Source organism: Equus quagga, chromosome 15 (assembly GCF_021613505.1).
Source record: "Equus quagga isolate Etosha38 chromosome 15, UCLA_HA_Equagga_1.0, whole genome shotgun sequence".
NCBI lineage: Eukaryota > Metazoa > Chordata > Mammalia > Perissodactyla > Equidae > Equus > Equus quagga.
The window spans coordinates 70,686,962-70,705,395 of NC_060281.1; the positions used below are offsets into that span (position 1 = coordinate 70,686,962).

General features: G+C 37.1%; 1 protein-coding gene across 1 annotated transcript in view; it reads right to left on the reverse strand.

Annotated features, from left to right (window-relative positions):
* KNTC1 (kinetochore associated 1) overlaps window positions 1-18,355 on the reverse strand; it is a 66,740-nt gene extending 48,385 nt beyond the window's left edge. The window contains exons 1-18 of the mRNA XM_046641393.1: window positions 18,268-18,355; window positions 15,983-16,153; window positions 12,052-12,172; window positions 10,529-10,644; window positions 10,136-10,214; window positions 9,469-9,546; window positions 8,282-8,316; window positions 7,931-8,041; window positions 6,154-6,247; window positions 5,744-5,796; window positions 5,423-5,538; window positions 5,016-5,070; window positions 4,398-4,496; window positions 3,037-3,080; window positions 2,861-2,926; window positions 2,688-2,763; window positions 403-528; window positions 223-312 (exon numbers count right to left, since the gene is read on the reverse strand). Of these exons, the coding sequence (XP_046497349.1) occupies window positions 223-312; window positions 403-528; window positions 2,688-2,763; window positions 2,861-2,926; window positions 3,037-3,080; window positions 4,398-4,496; window positions 5,016-5,070; window positions 5,423-5,538; window positions 5,744-5,796; window positions 6,154-6,247; window positions 7,931-8,041; window positions 8,282-8,316; window positions 9,469-9,546; window positions 10,136-10,214; window positions 10,529-10,644; window positions 12,052-12,172; window positions 15,983-16,111 (1,488 nt within the window). The 5' untranslated portion in view covers window positions 16,112-16,153; window positions 18,268-18,355. The remainder of the gene's footprint in view (window positions 1-222; window positions 313-402; window positions 529-2,687; window positions 2,764-2,860; window positions 2,927-3,036; window positions 3,081-4,397; window positions 4,497-5,015; window positions 5,071-5,422; window positions 5,539-5,743; window positions 5,797-6,153; window positions 6,248-7,930; window positions 8,042-8,281; window positions 8,317-9,468; window positions 9,547-10,135; window positions 10,215-10,528; window positions 10,645-12,051; window positions 12,173-15,982; window positions 16,154-18,267) is intronic.
* Between the last annotated feature and the right edge of the window lie 79 nt (window positions 18,356-18,434).

Below are 18,434 nucleotides of genomic sequence, written 5' to 3' on the forward strand. Positions count from 1 at the left end.
AGGCATCCCACATACAAAAAACAGAGGAAGAGTGGCACAGATAGTTAGCTCAGGGCCAAACTTCCTCAAGCAAAAAGAGGGAGATAGGCAGTGGATTTTAGCTCAGGGCCAATCTTCCTCACTAAAAAAAAAAGGTTTATGATAGAAAAAGAATTCCATTTTTTTGAAATGATTTATTTTGCGTAAGATGAACTAATATGTACAAACTTTACGAAAACTTACCCTGGTTTTGGCATAATTTAGCATTTCCTGGGTTGTTTCATAGGTTATCCACTGAGCCTCTAGGCAGTAGTTCACCACAAATTCATCATCCTGTTTCACAAACGCCAGACATAGTAAGGCAACCTAATGTTGATCAACCCACCAATCCGAACACTCTAGTACATGACACGGAAAACACACCTGGATTTTATGCAGATTTTCCTTAGCTTCATCTACAAGTGTTTGCCATTCGGTCTGCTCACTTGTGTCCACAGAATTCAAAGCTAGTTTCTCCAATATATCATTTGATTTTACCTTGTAAACCAGCTGTAATATAAACATGCCACATCAAGCAATTTGAAGCAAAATAATGACTGTGGATGACATCACAGGCTGCATGCAATAAACTGTTAGGAAAACAGGTGAATCCTCATGTGGTCCAGGAATAAGCATTAAAGAACATAACACTTAGGTGACCAAAAAGTAATCCAGATTATTAACTTACGGAAGCCATTTCTCTTGAGTCCTTACTAAATGTGCCAAGCAGTGTACTCAGAGATTTATGTGAATTATCTCATTTAATTCTCATAAAAATCTAAGCAAGCATTTAAACCTTATCATAAACCTAGAGGGTAAATACTAATATCCTCTTTTTACAATCGAGAAGACTGAGACTCAAGAGAGGGTAAGTAATGTGTCTGAATTTATGCAATTCAAAAGTGAACGGAGCTGGTTTTTAAAAGATGACCAGGGGCTGGCCCAGTGACACAGCGGTTAAGTTCCCACATTCCGCTTCTCAGCAGCCCAGGGTTTGCCAGTTCGGATCCCGGGTGCAGACATGCCACCGCTTGGCACGCCATACTGTGGTAGGCGTCCCACATATAAAGTGGAGGAAGATGGGCATGGATGTTAGCTCAGGTCCAGTCTTCCTCGGCAAAAAGAGGAGGATTGGCAGCAGATGTTAGCTCAGGGCTAATCTTCCTCAAAAGAAAAAAAAAAGAGAGAGTAACTGCAAGAACGTCAGTGGAGAAATGAAACCAAACTGAGAAAAAAAAAAAACCCTGTCAACCATTTATTTTATTTTATTTTATTTTATTTTATTTTTTGAGGAAGATTAGCCCTGAGCTAACATCTGCTGCCAATCCTCCTCTTTTTACTGAGAAAGACTGGCCCTGAGCAAACATCCATGCCTGTCTTCCTTTATTTTATATATGGGACACCTACCACAGCATGGCTTTTGCCAAGCAGTGCCATGTCCACACCTGGGATCTGAACCGGGGAATCCAGGGGCACCAAAGTGGAACGTGCACACTTAACCGCTGCACCACCAGGCCGGCCCTATTTTTTTAGCTTTTATGGCAGTTAATTCATCAATGGAAACATGAAACCAAAAGAAAACCACACTGTCAACCAGTTACTTTTTATCTGTTACAGCAAAATTGCCTTATGGCCAATCAGTTATGTGGCAAAAACGCGTGTGGGAAAAATGCTTGCGGCAAAGATGTTTACAGTGAAAACACCAGACATGATGCTGGTACCCCTGGATTTCATCCTCAGATCTCTTCTTACTCTACACAGTCTCCTGGAGTGATGTGAGCCACTCCCCTCGTGTTACCTACCTCTAGATTCAGCTCAGATCATTCTCTAGCTTCCTATCAGCCTCATTTTCTAAGATCCCTTAAATGCACTTTATATAAGGCAGAACCCTTCATCTTTTACCCCCGACCTGTTCTTCCACACATGTTCCTCATTTCAGGTAACGCCATCACCACTCCACAAGTACGCTAAGCCTGAGTCCTGCTAGTCCATTCCCTACATTTGTCCCTCCTAAGCTTCATCTCTAAGTCCTACCGCTTCTACCTCCTGCAGACGTCTCCTACCAGACCTTTCCTCTTGTCCATCTCACTACTTCGGTTCCGGTCTCCCACAGAAAGCCATTTGGTCTCCCAATTGGTCTTTGCACCTGTAGGTTTGCCCTTTTCCAAACAAGTCTCCATCTTTACAAAATGACAACTAACCAAGACACTCTCCTGCTTACAATTCTCAGTAGCTCCTCATCACCTGCAGAATAAAATCTAAATCCTTTGCAATACGTACAAAAGCCCTCCAGGCTCTGATCCTCTGCTTCTCCATCTCCATCTACACATATAACCCACACTCCGGTCCCTCGTAAATACGAGGAGATCCTGAAAGCACCACAAGCCTCCCTCACGTCATTCATGCTGTCCTTATACTTAGAATTCCCTTCCTCTCCATGGACTATCTGGAACATCTTCCAGATCTGACATAAAAAGTATCTTCTCCGGGAAGTCTTTCTGCCCCACTACAGGTCAATCTCTCCTTTGAATCTTACTCTTCTTTGGACCTATCTTAATTAAAGGCGTTATCATACTAAATTCCAATCACGTTTTACACGTCTGGCTCCCCAGCCTCTAGTACATGAAGAAATGCTTGTTTAATGCACAAGTGAATTCATGAATGATTACCTCAACATCCAAGCCAAACTGAATGGCAAAGCTCTCGGCTTCAGCAAATCTGTGTTTGTGAAGTAACCGACTCAATCTGTTAAGTGGAAAAGAAATTTTCGTAAAATTTTTATTAATCAGGGAAGCTAAGTTCTTCATTAGGGGATAAGGCTTAAGAGAAAATGAGAAGTTACCTGTTTTCTGGTAAAGCTTCTGTAAGACATCTGAGTACTAAAACAGAGACTGCATCTTCAGATAATCTGAAAAAAGGTGTTCACTGTCAGTGCATTTATCATTTAACATTAATAAGTAAATCTGAACTTAGCTGTTATTTAACAAGTTATCTGATAAAAAAAAAAGCATAACTTACTTTGGGTCATTTTTGCAAATTCCTTCCAGAAGGTATATAGTATCCTGCAATAGCAAAACCATGTTTAAAACTGAAATGCAGGATTAATTCATTTTACAGTTACTAAAGTAACAACTGGTTTAGGCAAGAATTATCCATCAACGGATTTTAAAATCACTGGGAAAAACTATTGGGGAAAAGGATATTCCCATAGTCTCAAAATAACACCACAGAAATCACCTACTAATTACAAAGGGGGAAAATGTACTTTTACAATGGAGAAATCTGGCAGAGTTGCCTTAACCAAGTGATCAAATTTAACATCACCAACAGAACAAATAAATGGACGTTAATGTGATGCAGTTAGGACACGGTATTACCTACGCAGTATTATTGACAAAAAGTTAAGCATGAATCTAACCATGATGAAACAATCAGACAAATCCAAACAGAGATGCATTCTACAACGCAACAGGCTAGGACTCTTGAAAAATGTCACTGTCTTAGAAGACAAAAAAGACAAGGGAACTATTCTGGATTACAGTAGACTATCATGTGACCACGACAGCTAAATTCGATATGTGATGCTTGATCGGATCCTGGATCAGGAAAAAAATAGCTTTAAAGTAATTGGCACAATAATTTGACAAAATTTCAATTTGGATGGTACATTTCATAATAGTATTATATTAATGTTAAATTTTCTCAGTTTGATAATTGTGTTGTAGAAAAGTGCCGTTGTTTTTAGCTGATACTTGCTGCTGTATTTAGGGGTGACAGGTCATGATGTTGGCAAGTAATTTCCAAATGGCTTGGAAAATATAGTGTGTATGTGTAAAAACAGATGAAATAAACGTAGTACAATGTCTTTTTACAAGATCACTAGTAAATAAATAAATAAAAGCAATAAATCCCCCCAAATTAATTATCATCTATAGTTCTTGTGGAGAAACAAGAAAATTGAATATACAGACAATTGTTGTTTTATTTAATTTGGTTTTTTTTTTTTTTTTTTTTTTTTGGGTGAGGAAGATTGACCCTGAGCTAACATGTGTGCCAATTTTCCTCTACTTTGTATGTGGGATGCTGCCACAGCATGGCTTGATGAGTGGTGTATAGGTCTACGCCTGGGATCCAAACCCGCAAACCCCAGCCCGCCGAGTGGAGTGCGCAAACTTAACCACTATGCAACTGGGCCAGCCTCTTCATTTCTTTTTTTATATGAACGCTGACCTTCAGCAAGTGTATTTAAGGACCTCTAATAACAATAAATATATTTATAAACCTGAGATCTATCCAGATCCTCCACTGGGTTCCACTCATGCTTAGCTTATTCTTAATGTTTTTTATTATAAAGTAATTCAAAATAGACATCAACTTACTGTGCTAATTCCTGTTTGGACCAGAGAAGAAATACTAGACACTTCCAAAGAATATAGTATTTCCATTGTAGGTAATGAATAAACCATGAGGTTTTTCATCTAAGAAAAATAGTAGAGCAATTAATTTAGTAGGTCAATATAAACCTATGAGCACAAGTCAGCACTTCACAATCAAGGACAGAGATTAAAACACTTGGTACAAAGCTAAATGCAAAAATAATTAGATAATTAAGTCTGTTACTGTATTATTTAAATGTTATACATATAAAATTACCTTCTATTCTACCCTCCAAATATGTTGAATGAAAATCCACATAGTTGAAGCCCATTCTACAATCTGTATTAAAGGTGAATCTAATTCCTCAGTGCCAGAATGATGTATTTTCTTGTGGACATTTTTATTCCTGAAATGCTCCATTTAAAATGGGGAGCCAAGATTTATATCTATTTTTTTAAATGGGAAAAAAAGAGCTCTGCAGGATTATTTCTGATTTGTTAAGTGTCTGTGTGAACTAAGAGCTAATGTGCGGTGAGCATGACTTAAAGTAGTTAAATACTTCTGTGTTAAATGCTATTTCTAACACAACATGGACAAACGTGAAAAAAATTTTCCAGTACCTTCTTATTAGTAGTAGTTGTCAGAGCTACTAATTTGAGATTTGTAATTCCTTGCCTAAAAAAGAAAAGGTTTAAGGGAATCAAAATAAGCTTTATCAATTGCTAGATACAAGCTAAGTCAAACGGATATTCTTGTATAAAAGTTAAAACTGATTTACCTAAAAGACATGGAACTTGATTTCTGCCTGTCTATGGCCCACCCTGACACGCTTTCTAACACAATCACTTGGAGATTTGTATTGTCTACTTGTTCTCAGTGAATCTGGCTGACAATGAAATGGTCCTTACCCTGTCAGTCTGCTCATAGTGTTATTTAGAATGCGACACATAATGAATGATTGGAACAGAACCAGGCAAAAAAACCTGGTTCTTACAGAAGGGGAACCGCTACCAGCACCAAAATGTACCACGTGACTGATGAAGGAGAGTCTGCTTCTGTGGTAAGAAGAAAATCTTCTATGTGAAGAGAGGACCAGTTCCATATGGGAGTTAGAGTGTAAATATCCCATAAGCTCAGCACATTCTGCAAAAGAGACATTTCATTGATACATCAGCTTAATGATTAAAAATTTACATTTCAGGATATATTTTATGATATAAATAAAGCACAGTACACAAGATAGTAGTCCATCCCCGCTAAAGTCCTTGTCTTTGTAAGTTTGACAATGTTTTTGTTGTTAAAGATAATACAAAGTGAAAACATTGAAAGAGAACTATCAGAAACATACGTCGGTATCAAGAACAAAAAGTAGATTGTCTATCAGCTGGAACTTCTTTGCACCTACAAAAGAAAAAGCAAGGTGTGCAAGGATTATATTTCTGTGTTACATACAGCCATATTTAAATAGAAAACTAACATATTTATGGAAAGGCAGAACTACATTTAAACAAAAAGTTCCCATTCTCTTTTATTCCTGCTTCTATAATTTTTTAGGTGACCACTAAAATGCAAAACCTCCCAAAATGAAGAGTAACAACTGTAACATGTCAAGAGCAGTCATGCATGTGGACAATTAGACAAATCTGGCTTCTTTCAAAGAGTAGTACGTAAAATGGCCCACCTGCCAGACTTAGTACATTGACATGAAAATTAAATTCACTAACAATTACCAAAAGTGGTTTCACTAACTTATTGTACCTTCAATAATCTCTGCATCAATAGCATTCTTAACTGTCATTCCTTCCTTGGAAGAGTCTGGTTCCCATTTTGAGAATGCACAACTACCAGTTCCCTACAGAAGTGAAAACAGTACATTAATTGTAAATTTGGTTCTTAGATCTGAATCTTCCTCAAAGTAGAAACACCTAAGTTGTATGCATTAGTAATTTCGAAAATATATTTATAAATTCAAATCCAACTGGCCTTTATCTCCCAGTTCCTGTCTTTGTTTTCCACAGAGCAGAATGGAAAGAACAGTGAACTGCTGCTGTTCATTGTTATCACAGGGATATTTAATAAGGAGTAGGCACGTTCAGACAGCTCACTCTAAAGACATGGGGTAAACCTTAAGACTGCCTCCAGTATTATGACTATAATATTATATATTATGATTATAATCTTTGACTAAGTATTTTTGTTAAAATAACTACATTTGAAAAAAATTTATAAATATTATCTTTAAATTATTTGAAACCCTGATGAAATATTAAAGTGGATACGCAAAATGGCAAAATGCGACTGTTTCTTAAAATATAGATTTGATAAGTAAAAATGTAGGAGCCAGCCCTGTGGCCGAGTGGTTAAGTTTGCGTGCACCACTTCAGTGGCCCAGGGTTTGCCAGTTTGGATCTTGGGTGTGGACCTACACACCACTCATCAAGCCACGCTGTGGTAGCGTCCCACACAGAAGAACTAGAAGGACTTATAATTAGGATATACAACTATGTATTGGGGCTTTGGGGAGAAATAAAAAAAAAAGAGGAAGTTTGGCAACAGATGTTAGCTCAGGGTCAATCTTCCTCACCAAAAAAGCATAAAAAAAAAGTTGTAAATGCTGTAATTATATTGAATATTTGCCACTTCTTGAATATAATATTAGATGTTTTCCCCCAAGATGCAAAGAAATTGTGACCACAGTAATCAGAAGTTACACATAAATAACGTTACTTTTCATATATAACATTGGACATTATACAGAAAGTTATACATTTTGAGTTGTCTTTCCAATGGTGGTTAGTGAACTGTGCTTCTCTATATACAATCTTGTGCAGTTTCCCATTTTACTAATAACATATACTTGTAAGTAGCTTAGCTAGCCAACGTTAAGAATAAGGTAGAATCACTTATCAGGTAGGGATTAAATTAAAGACCTTTTACTCATTAGGACCATTCTCTAATACTGAGGTTCTTAACCTGGCTTATTTCAAGATTCAAGGGATCTGTGAACTTAGGAAAAAATGTACATCTTTATTTTTACTAATCTCTATCTGAAATTTAGCGTTTCCTTTAATTACGAATATAAGCAAAAATAAAAAGTAGAATCAGCAGTACTTTTGACTTTGTCACCAACAGTTATTACACCGCCTGCTGGGTAAACTATAATTTTAAAATAGTGATACATAAACAACATTTCAAGATAGCTGCAATAATGTGATTTTAAAAAAGTCTGTGATATTACTGAAAAAGTCACAGGAAATGGTATAACTATGGAGTATTTTGTTTTTGTTTGTTGATATTATTGTTGTTTTTGCTTACGCTTATAATTAAAGATGCTAAATATGAGGTAGAGATTAGTGAAAATATTCAATATTTTTTATAACATAGAAACTTACATTTACTTATTAAATTTATGACCTTAATTTTATAATTTCCCTGTTTCTGCTAATATTACAATTCATTATTTAGCCAACACTATAACGTTTTAATGAAGAAACACTTCAGAGATCAAAAAAGGAAATTTTATAAAAAGAATTACCCCAATTATCACAGGGATTTCGCTTGCTAAATCTCCAGCCACAAGATTGAGACAACCAAGACTATGATAATTTTCAGTAGAAATAAAACAGGATTTGATTTGTCCTTGTAACTGCAAAATTTAAAAAATAAGAATGTTATATATATGCTCCAGTCCAAATTCCTTGGAAATATAGGTAAAAATTGGTTTAAATCAATGTTATAAATGTATTTTTAAATAGAAATGTTATTAAATGTTATATCATGCTAATTCTTGAAATATCAACCAGCTGACCAATTATATTCAGAAACACTCTTCTAAACTTACATTAAATGTAGGTTTCAAGAAGACAATATGGTTTTGTTTTCTTACCTTTTTTGCTTTATTCAAGTCTGCATTCTCAATTGCTGCATGAAAAAGAGAAAAGCAAGCTAAATTCACAGTATTCACCTATGAAATATATACAAGCCACCCCTTTCGTGTCAAGGTGAAATTATACACAATCTAGTGAATAGAACACTGGTCAGAAATGAATAAGGCAGCAGTGATTTTTCGGTTTTGCCCTTGATCAATGATCTAAACTGTAACATGTTACATTCAGGGCAGCAGCCATGCTGCTGTACCGTCCCTACAGTGCCTCTCCATACCTTCCCCTACCATGCTGCTCCCTCCTAAGAGGGTCTTCTCCCTGCTCCAACTCTCCTACTCCTATTCAAGCTCTGAAGTCCTATCTGTAAAGTCTTCATCACTTCGTACTCCGTTTTGGAAGAGCTCTTTTACTTGTTTAGCTCCCTCACTAAACTATAGAGAACTATGCATCTTAAACCTTGTTGTATTCCCAGGACTTTGCACGTCTTGGCACACAGTAGATTTTAAAAAAATATTTCTTGGCACCAGCCCCATGGCCAAATTGTTGAAGCTCTGCATGCTCCACTTCAGCAGTCTAGGGTTTGCAGATTCAGATCCTGGGTGCAGACCTGCTCCACTTGTCAGCCATGCTGCGGAGGCATCCCACATACAAAATAGAGGATGGGCATGGATGTTAGCTCAGGACTAATCTTCCTCAAGCCAAAAAAAAACAGAGGAAGATTGGCAACAGATGTTAGCTCAGGGCAAATCTTACTCACCAAAAAAAAAATTGTTGAATACATGCCCCAAACCAATTCCTCAGTCTCTCCCAGCTCAGAGTGACGTATGGTCCATGCCACTCATTAGCACATACTACAGGTTATGGCTCTGTATTGTTAACAATTATATAGTCATTTTGCTTTCCAGGTTCATTTATTACACCAAAAAGCATTTATTACTATGTAGTGTATGTCTTCTCTCCCCAACTAAACTGTAAACTCCTCGAAACCTATAAACAAATGATATTTCTTCAGATTCTGTTGCAGCCATAAAAGTGAAGAATAAGTATATCATGAATACTTAAAAGTATACCAAGTATTATAGAATGTAATCAACTAAATATTCTTAAGGAAAATATTTAAAAAATTTTCTGGAAAACCAGTAAGAAATATTGCTGCAAATCAATAACAAGAAAATAATGCATTATTTACCTTGTTGAATTTTTACAAGCTGAAGGTTTGTAATGCAAAAGAATCCATTGTTTGTAAGAAGCAGCATATAATAGGTACCTAGTAAAATAAAATCAAAACCAGTTTCTCTAAAAGGCACAGGGATATAAAATTTAAACCAGTATCTGGAATTAGCTTAAAAACATGTTAATTTGCTCATTTAAATTCTAATCATCAAATAATATAGTAATGATATAGATAAAGCTTATTTACAAAGAATTGGTAAATTATTTGGAAAGACAATGTCATCTTCTTTGAAACTTTTATAAAAAAACCAAACTTCACTTGCCAGGAAAAAAAAAAAAATCTCAGATAAATATTAAAATAAATTAAGGTCCAGTTAAAATCTGTTGAAAATATGATAAATATGCTGAAACCCACAAAAACATTTTAAAAGAATATAACAGCTCCTTAGTAATCTATACAACTCTCAAGTGTTAAAATGAGTTTGGAATACTACATTTAGAAAAAGTACATTTAAACCTCTGAAAAGAGCTAAAATAAAAACTTGTTTCTTACAATATTAATTACATCACTAGAAAATTTAACATATCTTAACAATGAATTTACAGAATTTATTAACTTTAAATCTGATTTTTTTGATTGGGTATTAGTCAGAAGCCATTCAAAAAAAATTCAAAAAACTTACCTTCATTTGAACTGTCTTTCTCAATAACGAGATTCCGGTAAGTACACTGATCTTCATCATTAGTTTTCTGAACAAAAGCCTAATTGCAAATTAATTTCAGATAATAAGATTAGACCCAGAAAAATATAATCAAGGATTATATTCTTTAAATTCTTGATTTATCACTTATCATGAGCAATAATTCTGCCTATATTCCAAACACTTTAGTTTTAAAATGGAAAACTATTTTGGACAAGCATACTAAGAAGATCTTCAAAGCTTACTTTTTCAACTTTGCATTTATTTCATATGTTTCTGAGGCACGATTCTTTAACATAAAGCAGTATTATTCTTTTAATTTAAAACACAACTAAGAGAGAACTTAGAATTTAGAAAAACATAACAACGTCTTACGTTAGTGAGTAATGTTTGCTTTGATGTTACATGAATCAGATGTAAGTTGCCACTTCTCTCCCCAACCAAAAGAAACTTTCCTTCTTGACACAGGCCAACTACATCCACTTCAGTATCTGAAAATTTTAAATCAAAGTTACAAGCTTCCTTTGAAAATGTTTATTTTTAATACAAAAAATTGCAAATTTTGTCATTAAAAATCAATTATTCAAGCTTCTTCTAAATATTTTTTTAAATGGTGATTAAACTAAAAAAGAAGGCTACTGACTCTTAGTCAACAAATGTTTACTGAGCACTCATTATACGCTAAGCACTGTTCTAGGCCTTTAGCATATATCTGAGAATAATGACAAAAGATTCCTTCCTTCATGGAGCTCAAAGGCAGAAATGGATGATAAACAATTAGCATAATAAACAAATTGTAAGACATGTAAGAAGGTGATAAATGCTGTGGAAAAGAGAAAGAGTAGAGCAAGGTAAGAGAGCTCAGGAGAACCATGCAGTTGGAGCATTAATAGGAGTGCTCAGGACAGCCCACTTTGACAAGGTGAGATATGAACAGAGACCTGAAGGAAGTGAGGAAGTTAGCCGAACGGATGAAGAGCATTCCAGGCAGTGGGCACACCTGGAGCACGGATGGTAAAGTGGGAGCTTGCCGCACAGTTTGTGCAACAGCAAGAAGCCCAGGGGGAGTGAAGTGGGGTCCAAGAGCGGAAGAGTAAGAGAGAAAAGCAACAGCATGTAAGTGGCTTATAAACTAAACTTGTCCAGTAGCAATATCTTTATACAAATGTATATGTTAACACAGCCTACTATTTCACTGGTGAATTGTGAATCTTGTGGACCGATCAGGGTAGATACATTAAGATTCCAAAAATATGAGTGTCTTGCCTCCATATTGTGATTAAGACTGCGTTCTCAAATGCCTACCTTCTGATTCCTTTTCACTTGTCTAAGTTCTCATGCAAACACTTCAACAACCATCTTTCTGTCAAAATTTCCACTCAAAATAGAAAAAGCTTTCACCAATAAGCTTCTCACTTATTTTCTAGCACAATCACTGATTGTCCCTTAATTTACTCTTGTCCATGTTTGCATACACTTAAAGCTCTTTAATTCCATGAAGAATTAATTCATAAGTATTTCAAAAGCTTTCTATAGCGTTATACATTCTAAAAGCATTCAAGTATCTGTTTATAATAATGAAATTATACACAAGATTCAGGAATTGAACACAATTGGGCTCACCTGTTTTCTACAATATTTTAACACAAAAATCATGCAAATAAAGTAAATTATTGCTTTACATGTATATCGCCCCTTAGACTTATTGAGACAAGGGATCATCTCAGTATCCTTTGTGTCTAGAACTTGGGACAAAAAAAGCACTCAAGATTAATTTCTGGAATTTAGTCCAATTTTGATCTTAGAGATAACGGAGTAAAGAAAAGACAATGCAGTGGAAATTGGTAAGAAGATATATTTGACTTCCCATGTATTTTACTATATTACATTAGACTTACCAAATATAAGATGCAATTGAAGTGATCTACAAATCCCGTCAAGCAGTATCACTGATTGATCTGCTACAATAATAAACCCATCACTCAAGCTGCACGCTTGAATCCTCGGATTTAATGAGGCCTGTGGGGGGGAAAGCATGACTAAAATAAAAGTTTTTTATACACATTTAACAATATTTATCAGTAATATCATCATTGTCCCAAGCACTCAAGTTTAAAACTTAACTTGGCAGGCCTTTTTTCTTTAGCCCATATATCTAATTAGTTGACTTTTTCTTTGCATGGTATATTTTGAATCCAAGGTCCAAAATAGGGAAATAGACCAGGATTGCTAGGAAAGGGCAAAGGATTTCCATGTTTAAGTCTTTGTTTCCCAAGAGTTGATCTTTATGCCTGTAGGAGCCAGAGGCATTAACATAAATGAATGAACCAAGACTGGCATAAAGTCTCAGTGTCTGGGATACGACAGGGAGGGGCCTGTGGTGTACTGTGAACTGGAGGGTACACACCCCCATACAAACTAAAGAGCAGAATCAGCCAGCTCAAGGCCCTTCGGAAACGAGACCCTGGGATGGCAACTACACCTTCCAATTTATCACGAAAAGCTAGATCTTTATGTGAAATGTTCTGATTTTTAAGTCCTGGCAGTCAAGGCAACATCTTTAAAAACACTATGCAAGCCAACTATGAGTCTCCAGTTTTCAGCTTCTGGTGATTAGAGCTTCCCACACATATGTATCCTGAAGCAGATGGACAGCTCAGTGGTTGAGAATGCTCAGTCACTTACTAGCTGAGTAATCTTGGGCAAATGCCTTGACTGACTCTCCTGTAAGACAGGAATAATAATACAAAGCAGACTCGTATGGAGATTGAATGAATTAACTCAGTAAAGAGCTAGAAGATGGCCTTGCACATAGTATGTGCTCAATAAATGTTAACTATTCTTATTCAGCCCTGGCTTAGTTTTAAGCCAATCAGTTCATTTTATGCCTGTTTTCAATGGTCACCTTCTCCAGGTGTAATTCTTGAAAACCCCATCACATTCTGATCCCTCGTATAGTCTTTTAACTTGCTTCTTCAACTAGTGAAAAGTTGCACCAAAGTGTTGCATAGAAGAAACTGTGCTATATACTTCCTAGGGGTCTACTCATTCTGTTCTCTCTGCCTGGACTGCACTTTCCCTTTCTTTTTTTTAAGACTATTTTCTAATAGCAGGTTTAGGTTCACAGCAAAATTGAAAGTAAGGTACAGAGAATTCCCATATACCCCCTGCCCCTGACATCTCCTACCAGATGGTACATTTGTTACAACTGATGAACCTACATTGACACATCATAATCACCCAAAGTGCATAGTTTACATTGTAGTTCACTCGTGGTGGTGTACATTCTGTGGGTCTGGACAAATGTATGACAGGTATCCATCATTATGGTATCTACAGACTATCTTCATCAGACTATCTTCATTGCCCTAAAAATGCTCTGTTCTCTGCCTATTCATCCCTCCCTCCAACCCCCAACCACTGATCTTTGTATTGTCTTTGCCTTTTCCAGAATGTCATATACTTGGAATCATGCGGTATGCAGCCTTTTCAGATTGGCTTCTTTCACTTAGTAATATTTTTTCTGCATCTATTGATATGATCATGTCATTTTTCTTTAGTTTGTTGATCTAATGGATTACATTGATTTTTTTTCCAGCTTTAAGATATATTTGACAAATAACGTTGTGTAAGTTTAAGGTATACAATGTGATGATTTAATATACATACATACTGTGAAATAATTACCACAATAAGGTTAGCTAACACATCCATCACCTCAACAGTGATTTTTTTTTAAGTTTTTTTTTTTTCCTTTTTCTCCCCAAAGCCCCCTGCTACATAGTTGTATATTTTTAGTTGTGGATCCTTCTAGTTGTGGCATGTGGGATGCCACCTCAGCATGGTTTGATGAGTGGTGCCATGTCCGCGCCCAGGATCTGAACCGGCGAACCCAGGGCTGCCAAAGCAGAACGTGCGTACTTAACCGCTGTGTCACTGGGCCAGCTCTCTTCTTTTTTTTTTTAAGATTGGCACCTGAGCTAACATCTGTTGCCATCTGTTCTTCTTTTCCCCAAAGCCCCCCAGTACATAGTTGTATATTCTAGTTGTCAGTGCCTCTGGTTCTGCTATGTGGGATGCTGCCTCAGCATGGCCCAACAAGCAGCGCCATGTCCACGCTCAGGATCCGAACTGGCAAAACCCCAAGCAGCCAAATCGGAGAGCACAAACTCAACCACTCGGCCATGAGGCCGGCCCTTCTTCTTTTCTAATATATGCATTCAATGCTATAAACTTTCCTCTAAGGACTATTTTCACTGCATTCCACAAATCTTGATAAGTTGTGTTTTCATTTTCCCTTCCTTTTTCTTTAGGCCCAAGTCAAGTGCTAGTTTCTTTATGAAATGCTCGTTAAACTATCCCAACCCACAATAAGCTTTCCACCCTCTGAATTCCTACTGCATTTACTGCCTGTACCATTCATTTGGAATTTAGCATAGGCCGACTTGCATAGCAAAATATCTTTTATTGCTGGTGTCCTGTCGGCCTAACTTTAAAGAAAGGTCCTAAAAAAGGAGGGATAATACGTCATCTTATGTTATTATAAGTGCCTAGCATAGGGTTTTGAACACCGCACCTGCTATTGCGTGCCCGGCAGTTTTGAATGTATTGATGAGTGATGCTCCAAGCTAATAACAGATGGAAATTTAGTTCCTAACTGAATTCAAAGCTCAATACACACACACTATTATTTTTCAACAGGAACCCTCAGAGGTCAAGAGAGGCCTGGGCCACTTCCACGTTTTAAGCCTCTTAGTAACATTGAAAAATAAAGAAATGTCACTTTCTCATTACAGAATTTGTGGTATACTTTAAGTTTTTGCCTTTAACAAATAAACAACTTAATACCAAAGAATACAATTTATTTGTACTACTCATAACTAATATTTGTAAATTCTGTGATTCATAATATACTAAACGCAGTACAGTCTAACAATAGAATCTAACCAGCATAAAGAATGATTTCTTTTTTTTAAATCCTATCATCCAGTTTCTTTGAATACCTATAGAACCTCACTTGAAGAAAAGTCAAAAGCCTACATTTGAGGCCCTTTATAAAAGGTCCCCATAGGAGGCCCTGACTTTCAAGCCCTAGAAGATACAAAACTTGTCTCTAATAGTTGGTATCGTCTTCCTTTCTTTCTTTTAAATCTTATTCATAATGAGAGAATTAAATATTACATTGACTTACTAAGGGAAGTAGAAAGATCCTGGACTGTAACACTGTGAGAAATGATCAGGTGTACTTTCTCTACAAGAAACCTCTGTTTACCAAGGTCAACAATATTTTACCAGAAGCAAATTACTGATAAGGAAAATCTAAGGTGAAAAACTAACAGTAGCATTTTCTATAGCAGGCAAAGAATAAGGTTTCAAGCCTGGAATGACAAGGGTGGGATTATTATCAAAAGAAAGTTCAAATATAGAAAGAAATACATAGAAAGGATAAACGTCAACCTCAGGAGAGAGCTTAACTCAGGGGTAAAGCATGGGAGGAGCACAGGATCAGGGAGGCATCCCAGGGGCTTCAACTCTACTGGTAATGTTTTATTTCCTAAGCTGGTAGTGGATATTCTTCCTATCATTTATTATACATTCTGTATGTCCAAAATGTCAAGAGGAGCTATGAAACGTTCAATTTTGGAAATACAGATCTTAAGATGATGCAGGGGGAATTCAGATGGAATTTTCTGGTAATCTGAGACTGAACCTTGATTCCCTGAGAAAGTGCTATATTCACTCACAAAACATTTACCCTGTGGCTACTAGGCTTACCAAGCACTCAGTAAAAATTCTGTGAATGAAAACACTCAACATCACAATAATTACCTTTTCGGAGGACACCTTTGCTAGCAAATCTACTTGATACAAAGCAGTTCCGTGTTCTTTTCTTGAACCAACACTTAGGTACCCACTTCCTGTATCATCACTTGTTAGCAGCTCAATATCATTCCACATGTTTCTGAGATTGTCTTCCTGAGTCAGGAACCACTGATTTCCCTGTGACAAATGTAAAATTAGAGACTAAATTATACTGTTGCATAGAATCTAGTTATTTGGGAAATGAAAAAACTTAATCAATATATATATCAATAAATAAAGACTTCTCTGTCTTTTTTTAATCTCTGTGGTCCTAGACACTTTGGACCAATAAGATAAATGGAACTAGAGCTCTGATTATCATCAGAGAAACACATATTGATTTAGGAACACACATAATTCTGATCTTATCAATGTATCCTAGAGCTTCTAATACTTTGTGTGCCTAGCTTGAAATTATAAGTTTTCATTTGAAATAAACCTTTAATCAGTAGAACAATAAGTAGCAAAATATCTGAAGTCAGACTGTCTGGGATATCTTAGGATGGCAAAGTTTCAAATGAGATTTTAAAAAATGTCCATGCATGTTTTCAGTATTGTTGTATAAATGAAAACAATAACGGGGGGTGAGGGGGGGGAAGAAAAAATTAGATTAGGTTTCTGACTGGACCAGAGAGTATATTTGTAACCAGAGGAGAGTCACTTAACCATCTCCTCAGCAAAGATTTACATAACTCATTTCATGTGTGGTCTGGGTGGGGGTAGAATACCAAATTGAAAAACAACCCCTGGGTCAAGACTATTAGTGGGGAACAAGAACCAAATAATTACAGTTGTTTTGATAAGTGCTAGCAGAAATGTTTTAAAATCTATAGAAGGTACAGTAAGGGAAGGAATAATTTTTGACTTGGTGCTCTTTCACATTTCCTAGCCAGTTGTCCTTGAGCAAGTAACTTAATCTTTCTGTTCCTCAAGTCTCTAACTTACAAAACAGGAATATAGCTGTAGATAACTGAAAAGGTTATGAGTTTTAAACACTCACAGAACAATGCTTGGTTCATGGCAAGCAATCAATTTTAAGTGTTAGCTTAATTATTATTGTTATCGGATGCACATAACATTTGGGCTAGGAACTTAAGGTCATAGGAGCTTTTTAAGTGCAGAAAGAATTCTCACTAAGAGTGTAAGCGAGGGTGCAGAAACAAAGCACGTTGCGACAGACAGTAGTTTTAGTGACTGGCATTTGGGTGGGAGGTGGGAAGAGATTAAGACAGGAGTGACAGGTTGGAGTGAACACTTTTATGGGTTTCCGTGTCCCATATCTGTAAAAGTAGAGAAATATTATCAACCTCCCATGGCTGTCACACTCACTCATTCAACAAATGTTTACTGACTACTATATGCCAGGCACTGCTCTAGGAGCTGGGAATACAGCTGTGAAGACAGAAAAGGTCTCTGTCATTACGAAGTCTATGTTCTCGTAGGAAGGACAGACCAAAATAAAAGTTAACACATACTGAGTATGCAAGATAGTTTTGACTGCTTTACTCATTTAATCTGCACAACAACCCATTTTACAGCTGAGAAACACGAGTCAGGGATTAAATAAATGGCCAAGGTCACCTAAAGCGAGTAAATTATGTAGCTAGACAAGACTCAAATCCGCGCCTGCTATTAACTGTTAGACTGCCTCCCTACAAAAAGATAAGTTAACGCACAATTACCAACCATGCTAAATGTTTGGAAGCAAACAAACAGTGCTCAGATGGATGGGAGGGAGGAGGGCCGCGTAAGAAGCACCTGTTTGGGAAAGGAAGGAGATGACCTATGAACTAAGACCCGAATAAGCGAGAAGCGAACTATGCAAAGCTCAGGGGGAGGAGCGATGCAGGCCGAGGGCAAAAGCTCAGAGGCTGGAACGAGTTTGGGGCGGCTGCCCGGGCACAGCAAGAATGCAACAGTCTGGGAGCCAAAAGAATCCTCGACTTCAAGATTGGGTTTTACAAGTGAGGAAAGCTACTAAGCAGACGAGTGACATGTTAGGATTAACGATTTGAGACCACTTTGGCTGCTAGGTGGAGAATAGATTAACGAATTAAGCAAAATGAAAACTGTCAGTTAGGCCTCCGTGCATAAACGCTCTCAGCTGGACCCTGGGGCCAGCAAGAACCGACTCCGACCTCTCTCCCGCCAGCCTCTTGAGGGGAAAACACCCCGAAATGAGCTGAGGCCGCTGCTACTTCGACCTGAACCCACCCGCAGATCCCTACAGCAGCGCAGCTTCCGCTCCTCACCTGCAACTGAAGAAACTAAAGAGGAACGCTCAAATTAATCGCCCCTCTTCCCGACTCCCATAACCACCCCTAATCTCTTCAGGGGCCGTCCCATGAGTTTAAATTGGCGGGAGAACACCAAGCCCAACCCCTTTTACGGCGGCCGGAGAAGGCCAAGATTGCTTTCG